The sequence below is a fragment of the Ixodes scapularis genome, unplaced genomic scaffold, assembly GCF_016920785.2.
Source record: "Ixodes scapularis isolate PalLabHiFi unplaced genomic scaffold, ASM1692078v2 PGA_scaffold12__126_contigs__length_90152505, whole genome shotgun sequence".
Classification (NCBI taxonomy): domain Eukaryota; kingdom Metazoa; phylum Arthropoda; class Arachnida; order Ixodida; family Ixodidae; genus Ixodes; species Ixodes scapularis.
The window spans coordinates 12,417,306-12,430,911 of record NW_024609838.1 but is presented as its reverse complement, the minus strand read 5'-3'; the positions used below and the strand labels follow the sequence as shown (position 1 = coordinate 12,430,911).

Here is a 13,606-nt window from a genome sequence, read left to right as displayed (position 1 = left end):
ATATTTTGTTTGCGCGACGCCTCCTCAGCGCGAAATGCTCCGACACGCTGCTGGCCATCAAGTCCATCCGCCCGTGCAAGAACCTCTTCTCGGCATCCACTTCGAGCGTACTGTCCTTCGGAGGCATCGACCTGCACAGACCGTCGTGCCACGAGATCGGTAATGGTTCACGCTTCCCTCCGATTGAATAACAGATAAATTAGGGAGTTTTCGTAGATCGTCTTCGCCGTCCCGCAAGGCCCTCCGCAACCCGCTACGATAGCGGGAACTCCACAGTCAAGGCTATCGGCGCGCAGGCGCAGTAGCAACTTCTTCGTTGCGGAACGCTTAGCGGAAGGGTCAGCGCGGTCTACGAAAACTCCCTAATATTTCCTACTGCGCGTCCGCTAACAGACAGGTCCGTAATCCCTCGTAACGTAAGCTATCCCTCGTAAGCCTATATAATAGTCTTGTGCGAATAGTGGATTTTGAGTCCGAAGCGAATTCGAAGCGAATAGTGGTTTTGGCCGAATATTTTCGATTCGAATATCGAATAGTTTTTTAACGCCTTTCACTACCATTGCATAATGCTTAGACGAAAACCCAGCTAAACCTGTAAAGGTTATTCCACTTTTTCATTCATAAGCTAAGCTTAATCTATCTATATTTATGAACTGTGATCTCAGAAGGTCTGGTGTCTTGGGATGGCAAGTAAACGACGGATTTGACATAAAACGAATCCTATATAGATGGCCAACTATAGCAATTGAGTGACTTTACGAATCTTGATATATAAAATATTTTTTCTTTAATCTCAAGTTAAAAAAGAATGAGTCTCGAATGATGAACACAGGTTGTAAAATCATCTCTATCTAACATAGTATACTCTTCCATAAAAGTTTAATTTTGAAACTTTTACTACAATGTAGATATACACATTCACAAAGTTTCCCTTTATTTTCAAATACAGTCGGCACGGGTGCACCATCCCGCTTTGAATGTATGCTTTTTTGAGCACGCAATTACGATATTGTTTATTGCGGCGGGTTACCCCGTTAAGTGCGCTTCTTAGCGAGCACCGATGTAATGCGGAGAAGCAACACCCGCGGAGCTCACATCCGCGGGTTTTGCTTCTCCGCAACGCACCGGTGCTTGGTAAGAAGCGCACTCAACGGGGCCAACCCGCCGTAATCAACACTTCGAAAAACGCGAATAGTGCAGTTCTTTTCGAATAGAATATCGAATAGTGTATTATTCGGAACTACTATTCGAAATTTCGAATATTCGCACAACCCTACTATATAAGCCGGTCCTCATGGCTATGCCACTGATTGGAGGTATCTGAACGATCTTCTGGAACTCTCTAATCGTCTATCATTAAGACAGCAAATTCGTTTCCCGTTTCTCTTTTTTCCAATCTCAAGAGAAAAGATGTTTGTGAATGACTGTCTAGCAAGCTACCGCCATGAGTTTAGCACTATAAGAATCGTTCGCTGTCACCGAAGGACTGCATTTGTAATTATCGGTTGTGCGTTGTGCACTGTCTACGTGGTATGCTTTTACTCGCTACAACTTGTTTGAACTGTGTCGAACTCAAAGGCCCCATGCAACGCAGGTTGTTTGCTTTTAAGGCAAAAAAGATCGTTTGTCGCCACACGTGGCGATCGATTGTTTTGTTTGAAGCGCAGGACGCTTGGTTCTGTACTTCCATCCACTGAAGAACGGCTGGGAGCTGCTCGAGATGATGCCTGAACCCCGCAACTACCATACTGCCTCATTGGTCGGGGACGAGGTCTTTGTCATCGGTAAGTCATTGTGCCAAGTCGTGCCAAGCCATATGTTACCTGGGCACGCGCACCTCCGCCAACCTGCGAGCTGGGTAAATAATAGATGAGTCTGTTACATAAAAGGAAGGTCGACCATGACGGTGTCTTCCGGGTGACTGTTCAAACCCGCTTTTAACCTGCAGAATCTGTTATAGGGCCAGCGGCGTACCAACGTGTTTTTGAGTGTGTGGGGGGAAGGGGGGGGGGGGGGGGCAAACCAGACCTCAGACTTCCCTCCCCCACCCCCCAGGGCCGGGGGGGGGGGGGGGGGGAGGCGGCGGTGCTCTTGGTATCCCTTGGGCGACGCCAGACAGTGTTTGCCCTGCCCAGAGGCGGCTGCTTCAGGGGGGGGGGGGGGGGGGCAAAACACGTGCCTTGCCCCCTCACCCTGAAAACTGGGGGGAGGGGGGGGAAGCACCCCTCTTGCCCCCCCTCCCCCCGGTTGGTACGAGAAAAGCGACACGCGATACGTGGTACGACAAAAGCGACACGCGATACGAATACGCACGACCGACATACAGGTCGATGTTATACAAGTGGTTAGATATTGCTTACACGACCTTGATGTCCGGGTGGCGTATGCGGCGAGCAAGTCGTCTGCTTCTTGCCCAGGAGTTGCAGTGACGTCAGACCGCCGAGCTCTTATTGGATGATTGAAAAACAATAGTGGGTAGGCCTCAATGCTAGATGCCTTGAGGTCTACCCACTATTTTATTCAATCAGCCAATAAGAGCTCGGCGGTCTGACGTCACTGCAACTCCTGGGCAAGAAGCAGACGACTTGCTCGCCGCATTGACTTCTTCACGGAGTAAAGCCATTGAGACGGCATATTCTCCAAGACGGCATCGCCTCCGAGGCGGCATGTGTTTATACTTGTGAAACACGGCTGTTTATAAATTATTACCCAAGCCTCAGCAGCCCCTCCCCCCTTCTCCCTCTCTCTCTTTCTCTGTACCGCGTAAACCAGGAGAACGAGTGCAGTCACAAAAGAAGCCGCCGCTGCGTCGTGTGTTCTGTTGCCAGCGGGCGCGGATTTGTGACGTGCTTGAAAACAAAAGGTCAATCGAGGGCCCCGGATCTGCCCCGTGGTTTTATTTCGCAAGGAAACAACTATACATGCGTCCGTGTATCACGTGGCACCTCGACATCATGTCACATCATGACGCTGTGTGATCTCATAACATCATGTGCCCAGCAGCCGATTTCTCAAGACCTTTTTCAAGAATGACTTCAGTGCCCCTTTAATGATATCTGCTCAAATATTTCTTCAAATATTTCTTCACGCTCTAAGCTTTTTACTGACAGTTACGACATATACAGAACAATTGAATATGTCGAAGATTATTTTAAACTTCAACTAGACTTGGACCTTGTGTCAAATTGGTGCAGCAATTGACGAATAGAGCTGAATGTAAAAAAAAGTAAAATATTAAGATTTTTTTTAAAAAGCAAGATAAAGAAAGTATGGGCTATGCCATTGTCAATCAAAAACTCGATAAAACAGATGCAATTCGTTATCTCGGTGTTATCTCTTCAAACGACTCACTATAGAATAACGAATAAGGCACACAGCATGTTAGGATTTTTATGTCGTAATTTCCGTCATTGCCTAAAGGAACGAAAGGAAGCTTTATATTTTTTTTTTGTTCGTTCAGTTCTGGAATATGCATGCATAGTTTGGGACCTGCAAACTAAAAGTCTATCGGATAAATTAGAACAAGTACAAAGTCGCTGCGCTGTATAAAGGCGAGAGTCACGGCTGTCGACATGGGCATACTAACCGGGGGGGGGGGGGGGGGGCAAAGCATGTGGTTTGCCTTCCCCCCCCCCCCCCCCCCTCCCCCTGAAACGGCCACCGCTGTTCTGGGCAAATACTGGCCGGCGGCGCAAGGGCACCGCCCCCCGGCCCTGGGGGAGGGGGGGGGGGGGGGGGTCTGGTTTGCTCCCTTCCTCAAAAACAAGTTGGTACGCCACTGGCTATGAAAGAACAGTTACACCGGCAACTGCTCTTATGCAGACGGAAAAATTTAAGATTAGAAGTTTTTTATTGCCTATATAATGATAAAACTTGTATCAATACAGAAAATTACATCCGATATCCTTTCTACGTGTCAGAAAGAGTTAACTACCAATACAAAGTGGCAACTATTAACCCTTGTTGTAGATAATTTTTATTTTGAAAACAAGAATAGAACATGCTTAATGAAAATGTGTTTCCCTCTGTATTTTCACCTGATTTTTTTTATAACCACTCTTTGCAATAATGCCTCCAAGGCGATGCCGGCAATCTCAATAAATAAATAAATAAATAAATAATTTAATTAATTAAAAAATAAACGATTCACACACACACACATGTAGGGTGGAGGAGTTGGTTGCCTCGAATATCCATTAGATATTCTTCATTACGAACCCGAATCAATGTCGTCGATCGTGAGGTGGTGGGCGACTGTGAGCATGTCTCCCTGCGCAGGGGGCTGTGACCCGCACAAAACGCGCAGCGACGAGGCGGTCTCGTCGGACTCCGTGTTCTGTTATTCGGCCGCCAGGCGGTCGTGGAGCAAGCGGACGGAGCTGCCCGAGGCCCGGGCTTTCCACGGCGCGGCAGTCCTAGATGACAAGATCTACGTGGTCGGCGGCAGGGACCAGCGTGGAAGGTTACACACACACTCCTTGTACTCCAAAATTCATCTAATCGGTTCACTGTACACTCTAAGAAATGTGCGCCACAGCGCAGACAGTCTTTTTTTATGTCCAAAAATCAGCCTCATGATTGGCCGAGCTTCGTCTGTAGATTTGCAGCGATTGGCCCTCCGTAGTGCTTTGCGGAAAAGCTGAAGCCCCAGATTTCTTTGAGTGTAGCGACGTCCTTTGGCCTGTGTATGCCACCACGAGATTCTGTCTTTTTGTCCGTGGATACGTTACACCACCACGGAAGCCTGTCTTTTGGTTCCTGCCATACCATGCCTGTCTCTTGGCTTGTGCATACAATCACATGGAGCGCGGGCGTGGCCGTTATCGACCGTCCAACTAGGTATCTGGACACGGTCGTGGAGTACAGCCCCATGGCGGACGGCTGGTCGACGGTACTCCGGCTGCCGCGCTGCGCCATGGGCTCGAGCGTGGTGTCCATGGACAAGCGCCTCTGGGTCCTGGGCGGCGTGTCGTCCCCTGCAGACTCCAGCTTCCAGCCGGGGCCCGACGACCTGCTCGACGACGTCTTCGTTCTGGACGTCGCGCATCGCACGTGAGCCCCTTTTACCGCTTCTGGCGAACCTGGCGCGCATGCATCGTTTTTGTATCTTTGGACTGCGTTTCGTGGAATTTGCAATCTCGCAGTCCACGTGGGAAGAAGAGGGTGTCCGAAAGGCGTCAGAATTAATTGGGGGGCTAGTTGGTTGGTTAAAACCAGCGTCTAGATGTCTGAAAGGCGAACGGCGAAATATGTCCAAGGTTCGCTTCCATTTCTGACAGGCAACGTGAGATGGCGCAGGTGCATGACAGGAGCTCGAGGAACCGTCCATATTCGCGCTTTTCGAGGTCGCGAGGCGTGCGACCAACATGTAGAGCCTCAACCCGACAGTCCCCTGTCGGGAGATGCGCGAAGCCCGAGTGGAATTTAGACTCCCTTTGTGGCCTTGTTCCGACGCCTCTCTTCCACCGCGTCGCGGGCTCATGAGATTGCCTGGGTAACTAGAAAACGTCTAAGTCCACTTTTCTGCGCAACACGAATACAGTCAATCTTAACAACAATTAGATATACTATATAAAAGAAAGTGATCAAGCCTATAGGGACGACGAGAAAGTGAAACGCCATGATCAGATCTAATATTTTCTCTCATTCGCTTGCACTCCCAGGCCATATCTGTGACTGCGGAACTGCGATTCTGCGGAACTCTTGACCGATGTGCAGATACACTGCCGGGCCCCCGTTGCCTTTTCCCTGTGCCTTCGCCGCTGCCACCGTGACCAAGCGCACGCTGTGGTTCTGCGGCGGACTCAGTCCCAACGACAGGGGCAAGCTGAAGAGCGTCTCCAGCACCTACGTGCTAGAAGAAGGCAGCTGGAAGTTCTACGACGTGCTGGCACTGAACAAGCACGCTTTTCCTGCCATCAGCTTTGGTGAGGCGTCTGCCATCCCTTCTGCAAAGTGCGCCGCGCCCCCCGCTTTAACCGAACAGAATGTTGGGGATCGCCTGTATAGAACCGGCTGTAGCAGACGACGGAGGCGACATTAGAGGCTACGGATAAGACCGAGGCGTCATAAATAAGACCAAGGCCTCAGTGGTGAAGTTTTAGCATAATTTAGAGGAGGCTAAAGAAAGCCAACAACACGGATTGAACTCTGTGCTACTCTCTATCGCCAACTTCAGAGTCACGTGGTACACGCTGCGGGGGCGAGGAGCATAGAACGTTCCCATAAGGGATGTTTCTAATGCTAGCTTCTCCTGTACTCCATTTCACTTTACTGACGACCGCAGGGGGACGCTACGAGTCATCGGAGCCTAAGGTCCCTATGTAGACCATTCCATTTAGCGCTCTCAGGGCGGCGCCATTTTTTTTCGACCGCAGCACCCTCTCCACACATCCGGGAAGTTCAGCATGTTCGGCCGTTTGGCGGGGTAAAACGAGAGAGAGATGGGGGGGGGGGGGGGGGGGGGGGGGGGGCAGGCGCCCGATTCCGGTAGCAGTCGACAAACCGGGAGGTTGCCGTCCTCCATCTTTGGGCTGTACCGGCGGGCTGTACCGAACGTTGAACTCTCGCTCGTGGCTGCCGCTGTGAAGTGGTTCGCATTCTTAGAATATTTATGGCTACTCCAAAATCAGCCTACGGCGCTCTGTTGTTTTATTTCGATAAATGATAAACTAGCGTATCTTTGTTCCTTTACTTCAATACCAGTGGAATCAGCCGGCGGTACTACCCTCAACCACTCCATCTATTGCGTCAGGAGAGCACGTTTTTATTTATTATTCCATACTTCCACTCATTATCGCTAAAGGCCTACACCAGTACGAACTTTGTATAGTAAAAAAGCAGCAACCGGATTTACTTTTCGCCTGACAGACCGGCCGCTCTGACAGTTTTGCCATTTCTTTTTAGAGCACAGCGCTCGTTTCGGGCTTGAGCGGCGTCGCCTTCGGCGTCAGCGTAACCGCGCGCGTTGCATTATAGGACGTTTCCCGGGTAAATTTAGCAGGGAAATTTGTTCGTTAAATTTAGCTGGGAACTTTGCCCTAAAATTTCCTCGCGCTCCAAATATGCGACCGCGGGCACTCTCTGGCTCCGTCGTCGAACTGCCAGGCTTTGTAGTGCCGCAACTGGTGTGGGGTTAAAGGCGAGATTGTTTGCAAACAATGTGTTACAGTTCCTTGCATTTCTCTCAACCTTCAGCGGACAGCTTCGTGCTGTCCTTCGGAGGGGCGACCACGAGCTACGAAGGATCCGTCGACGACTGCGAGGTCTTCTTCGACGGTCCGGGTCACGGAGTTCTTCGGCTGCGGCCTCCGCCCTTCCCTCTGGCGGGTCACGCCTGCGTGGCGCTTCCACCGGTTCCCCTCGGACACAGCAAGACGGATCCTCCGGACGTCGTGGACATGTGGCAGAGGATGTGCGAGGGCGCCAAGGCTCTCTGAACATTCACAGCGGGTATCTGAGCCTGAGAAAAAATTGCGGTGCAGGCTGAGAGAGTTCGGTTTCTCAATTCAGTTTCTCGCTAAACGGTGTTTGCGTGTTCTTGAGGGTGTTGATGGGACGAGATGAAAACCGCGGTCTTGCCGCCATGCATGCCTCGTGTGTATGTGAAAGTGAGAGCTGAACGTGAGAGGATCCCCTTACAAAAAACCGTGATGTTTTTTCTGTTGAAAGGCTGTTGAAAAAAGTCATCAGAGGATATAAAATGCCAATAGCTTTTCATCTGACTTTCTCTAGCTTTTCTGATGACTTTCTTTTGAATATTCGCCCACTTTCTAATAGGAAGTCAACATACTTTCTGTTGCTTCCAATATGCTTTTTCTGTAGCTTTTCAACTAAAAAACTACAGAAGGTTAAAAAGAAAACAAAGTTTTGGAAAGTTTTGGAAAAGAGAGCAAAGTTTGGAAGCTTATTTCCACTCTCCTTTATATTGGCTGCAAGAAAATAACGTAAAAAACTATTTTTTTTTATTTTGTTAATAAATTGTGTTTTTTGTGGTATTTGAAGGCCCTACTATAAGGATCACACAACTACACATTAGAAACGAACACAAACACAAACGCAATGAAGCACTGAACACCCGAATCACTGTCCCATTGACTGCTCCAGAGGCTTATATAGCCCACTCATTGAAGGTAATCATTTGGCCGGTGACCACCTCAGCACTTATTAAGATTCCAGGGGCTCTAAACTCGTCAAACACAAAGTATGGGCCGAAGTTCAGGGAGCGCACCAATTGAACTATCACGGCGATGAGTTGGCACTTTTGTCGCCGGCGTCCAATCGGCGCTCTCTGCGAACTTCCTGCTTCAACTTTGTTAACCATGTTAAATAACCTGAGACTGGGGCAGAAGTGAACAAATAAGTCGAAGGGACAGAAAATGACTGGACGACGTCTCAAACTGCCTTTTCTGTTCCTTCGACTTATTAGTCCACTTCTGCCCAAGTCTCAGGTTATTCAACATGGTTAACATTCACCAGCTCGGCTGCACCCTTAACATATTATCTCCAACTTTGTGTTTCACGAGTTTAGGGATCCAAGCATTCGATCTTCTCCTCGGGAGTCTGTCAAAGGGTAAACAGTGTTTCGAAGTTTGTGGATGATATCTTTTACTAAACACCACTGGTACAACTAATAATAACTCGACGCAGTCGCTAAACCAACATTCAGAAAAATGGCTCCCAGAAGAAATCTTATCGCTTCTCTGCATAGCACCACTCAGGACGAAGCGAGTCCCCAAGGCAGTTTCTCCACTTTCAAATAGTTATTTTGCTTTTTTTTTTTTTTTTTTTCACTAGCTGACGATTTAATACGGTCATTAAAGTCACTATAGTGACTTACAAAGTCAGAACGGCGAGGCATGCCTTTCGAACGCCTGGCCCCCGGCCAGCACGCGCCCGATGCCTTCCGTCGTACTTTGAGTGCACGCACGCGCTCGAGGTGCAGGAACTCTGTACGCAATGTTCAATAAAAAGTCAACAGAAAGTCTGTAGCTTTTCTCTTGACACTGGCTGCAGAAAGTCAACTGAACATTTTCAACACGAAGTAAACAGAACGTCTGCAGTCATTCTGATAACATTGTCAACAGAAAGTCAGCAGGAAAAAAAAGATCAACATAAAGTTAATAGAAAGTCAACAGCTTTTCTTTTGACTCACGCTGAAGAAAATCGTGAGAAAAGTTTCAACACAAAGTCAACAAACTTTCTGTTGCCCATGTCAGCAGGAAGTCAAGGTCAAAAGAAAGTAATTAGTCAACGAAACGTCGACACATTTTCAATAAAAAGTCAAACATCACTTTTATGGGGGGAAGACGCAACATTTTAAACGCAGAAATGAGGAAGATAAAGTAGAACGGACACCACAACACAAATTCTCTCTTTTATTTTTTCTCGTTAATACGGACGAACAAAACGTGAGGGCGCAAGTTAGCTGGTGTGACTTCATAATTGTAGAATTACCCGAGACTGGTGTCGACAGGAGAACGGCAGGAAGATGGAAAGAAGTCTCAAATGAAATTTCGTTGCAACAGAATCCATTTATATATGGTCTGAACAAGAAAGGGGAAACCAGGGGAAAGGGAAAAACTCGCAAATGACACAGCAATATCGATACCCCGGTAAAAGTTTTCTGGTTCACAATATTTCTGGAGGAATAGAAATGTCCATATTAACGAGACGACAGATCAGCACATTGAAGAACGACGAATGAACACGTGGCTTATTGCGCCCGTTGCGTCGATCATCACACAACGTTGGTGGTCATACCTATCTAGTTCTTTCCGGGGAAAAAAAAAAAAAGAAAAAAACATTCGGTGGTGTGAAATGAGGCTGCAGATCAAGGTCATCAACAAGGCCACAACATGGGCCCAGCCCAGCGAATGACGAGGCCTCGAAAAGGTATCAACCCGAAAAAGCGGCTTGCACGGTGGAATTATATTGAGCACCTGAAACGCACACCCGCCGGCAATAGGAAGGTGAACACCTTACCTGGTTTCTTGCCCGTTTTACGGCTCTCTCAACGTCTCAAATGGTACGTGGCACGGGGTCTAAACTTTGCGTTCCAGCCCTCTTCTGGGGGGCTATGTTGCGCTTTTTGCACTCCCAGGAGACGAGGGAGAGGGAAGTGACGTCAACGACACAGCAAACGCAGATTGGGTGTTGATTTCGTTTTCTTCTGTCAACATCCAATCTGCATTTGCTGTGTCGTTGACGTCACTTCCCTCTTCCAAGTCTCCTGGGAGTGCAAAAAGCGCAACATAGCAGAGCTTGTTCCAAAATTTGCGGGAGCGTCATATAAACAAGAAGAGGTCTGTTCACCTTCATATCGCTCACGGGTGTACAACTTAACATTCTTATTAGCATTTTTTTTTTTTTTTGCACGCTATGTTAAATAAAGGCACGTATGCCACATGTGTCGCGCACAGAGGCATCGGTCGTAATAATTGCCCCGCTGTTTTGGCACGGACTTTTTGTATTCGCCATTTGCGAAAACGGGAGTAACCTTCTCCCACAGGTGCGGCAGCGCTCAATCTGCAGCCGCGTTAAAGTGCCATTGTTTAATTCTGCCGTCATAGAAAAAAAAAAAACACACACACAAAAAGACCCGAAAAAGGTGAGAGAACCTGTCTCTGTGATAGCCGGAAAAGGTGGTATGGCGACATTATCATGGACAAAACGAAATTTCGCGCTGACCTGTGGTCCGTGGAAGAGCGCGCACCTTGAGCGCCATTCCGAGACAGACCGGAGCTTGTCTCTTCTCTCTTCTTTGTTCCTTTCTATTTGTGCGCAATTTTAACCATGTTCAATTATTATTAACTCGCCCAACTAACCACTTTACTACAGACCGGAGCCTCGCATAGCAAGAAAGAAATTGGGTTGTGTGTGTGTTTATAGACCTTTTCATTTTAGTAGTTGCCTCACCGGCGGACAGAGGGCGCTGACGCACTCGGCGCCATTTTATAATGGCGCGATTTAATAAAGTCATTGGGTTTTAGAGACAGCGAAGGGAGAGTGGATTTCAAGACTGTAGAGATTACCAAGCAAAGATTAAGTGAATGGTGGCAGAAATCGAGAGAAAACTAGGTATTTTCTTATTCACTGATGGCAAGGGGGTTTCATAGCCTCACTTTCTTTGCACTGCGGAGTGAATATAGATTTCACATTTAAATAATCTAAGCTTAAATGGTAAAACAAAATGGCTAGGTGGGGTAAGCTACCGCCCGATCCAAAGGGCTCAGCCGTATTCATCCATCCATCCATCCATCCATTAGGTTGCTTCAATTTGGTTGGTTTCGGTTTCAAAGTGAACGCCGCTATGTTGCTGTTTTACGTTGTTTTTGCTTAATTTTGTGATACAATTATTTCCTTGGTAGCACACAACCAATGAAGCAGTAGTATTGAGCCACTTTGATGTCTACGAGGTGTATTTTAGCTTAAATTGTGGGCTTTTTTTTTTACCAACTCTTTTGATGTATCTGATTATGGTCGGTTGCGAAACGCCTGACTAATGTACAGGGAAGATTACCATCCTGTATGGCCGTACCCGATGACACCAGCTTCCAGAAAAACAAACTAATGAAGAGAGTAACATGTGAATGTAAAGGGGGCAAGCATATCGACAGCTTGATTAGCAATGTTCTGAATCGGCCAGAACAGATGAACTCGCGAGTTTACAACTCTGTTTGGTTTTCGTGGGCACCCTACCTTTTAGTGAGCTTCGCAGAATAAAAACTTTTCGTGTAATGACGCACATAATTGATATAAACAAATAATATCGTCTCGGCCTCTTTTTTTTAATTTAGTACTCGAGCATGTTTTGACAGGCTGAGTAAGAAATTTCTTAAATTGTCAATCTTGCTAAAGTACTCATAAGCAGCATTTCGCGATATTTGCCCTAGGAAATAATTTAATTTTTTTTATAAAGATTTGCTTACTCAGGATAGGATAGAAGTGACAGGCCCGTCAAATTAAATCTGGCATTTGTCTTTCGTAAAATTGGTCAAATAAAATTGAAGGGCGCAGGAGGAGAAATATCTCGGAAAGTTTGGCTGAGTTGCAGCGCTAGGCACCACTTCACAGACCTGTGTGAACAAAGATTTATTTCTTAGAAAAAATTCGCTTTACAAATTTCGGCGTAGCCAGCCACAAAAAGTAAGGCTCTATTCGCCATCAACAATCCTGGACTCATATAGCTGTTATGCCGACGGCTCTTCTTTCTTTCTTTTTCTTTTTTTTTTTTTTTTTGGGGGGGGGGGGGGGGCGTTAATTATTGCGGATTTTAGATACTGGCAAGAGATGAAACAACGTAAGCAAAAAAAAAGCGTCGTCAATATTGCGCATGCGCCGAACCCAAACCGCGTTTTGGATTTGCAAATAGAAACGACGTTATTTCTTTGCGCACGCTATTCTAAAACTCGCTACGCGGGAGGTCCCAACCTTTGTGGTAAGTAAATTAAGTGGAGGGCACTGGTTATTTAAATGTAATCAATAAATCATTTAAATGACTCTCGAAATGGGAGCGAACATGGTACACAATTTCTTAAACTTCATAAGTAAACCGACCAACCGAATGTCTACGTTGCAAAAAAAAAAAAAAAAAAAAGAGAGATTGAGAACCTCATACACATGTAGGTGTGATATTGCGAACAAACAAATCGCTTGATGTTGGCGTACCTTTACTTTTAGCCTCAGAAAAAATACAAGTTACACGTTCGTTGTCTATCTCCGCGAGTTTCCTCACATAATCAAAAGAAACTATTTTCGATATATTATGAATACAAAGAACGATACTTTCAGGGAATACAGATAGTCTCCTTGAGCTGACTATTCTTGACGCCTTGCAATCCTAAATGCGCGATATAAATATACGCGCTTCTTACTGAGAATGTTTCACCACTATTAGTAAACAAACCTCAGGAGTCGTCAAGTAGACGTATCGGACCACAGTTTCCGAAGTAAGGCGAGCAAGAGCGGTGAAACGCGACGAAAAACACGAATGCAACGCATCCGCCAAGGCGCGGAGGGGAGAGCGGAACAGCAAGTTGAAGCAACCTAATGGCTGCCGCGTCACGTGATTCCAAGATGGCAGCGCCCATGCGGAAGAGGATGAAAAGGTCTATACAGCCTAGAACTTGGTCTGCCTCACAGAACTGCACATACTCAGCGTCGACCCTTCTGTGCGACGTTGTTCAGGGTAAAGACCCCTTGATAAAATTCACTTTCTTCGTTTCTTGCAAGTATCCATATCAACCGCTGTGCGAACACGCGAGATCCGTGCTACCAGCAAGTGCTACGCCGCCATTTGCTTCCAAATGCAGCGCGGAGCACGGACCTTGTGCTCTGGCGCATTTCACGCTCTTTTCGCCCAGGCGTTGCAGCATCGGTGGCAATCAGTTCATCGAACGACGTATTATTGACGGATCGTTTCACCGACACGCGATGTTTCATCGACAGATTGTTCATTGACAAATCGTTTCGTCGACAGCTCAGATTAGCTTTTTTTTCTGTAATCAGCTAATGAGACTGTCGCCGCGAAGCGGTGTGTATGGGTCGGTCAGGTAGGTTAACATTTTGTAATGAGTCGCCGCAGACTGTCGCCGCGAACAGCGTG

General features: G+C 47.1%; 1 protein-coding gene across 1 annotated transcript; it reads left to right on the top strand.

Moving 5' to 3' along the window:
- Positions 1 to 7,726, top strand: LOC115311751 (beta-scruin). Its single transcript, XM_040211574.3, has 6 exons — positions 1 to 159; positions 1,663 to 1,784; positions 4,279 to 4,462; positions 4,840 to 5,052; positions 5,719 to 5,927; positions 7,198 to 7,726. The coding sequence occupies exons 1-6, from the start codon at positions 35 to 37 to the stop codon at positions 7,437 to 7,439; spliced, it is 1,095 nt and encodes a 364-aa protein (XP_040067508.1). The 5' UTR covers positions 1 to 34; the 3' UTR covers positions 7,440 to 7,726.
- Positions 7,727 to 13,606: the final 5,880 nt, after the last annotated feature.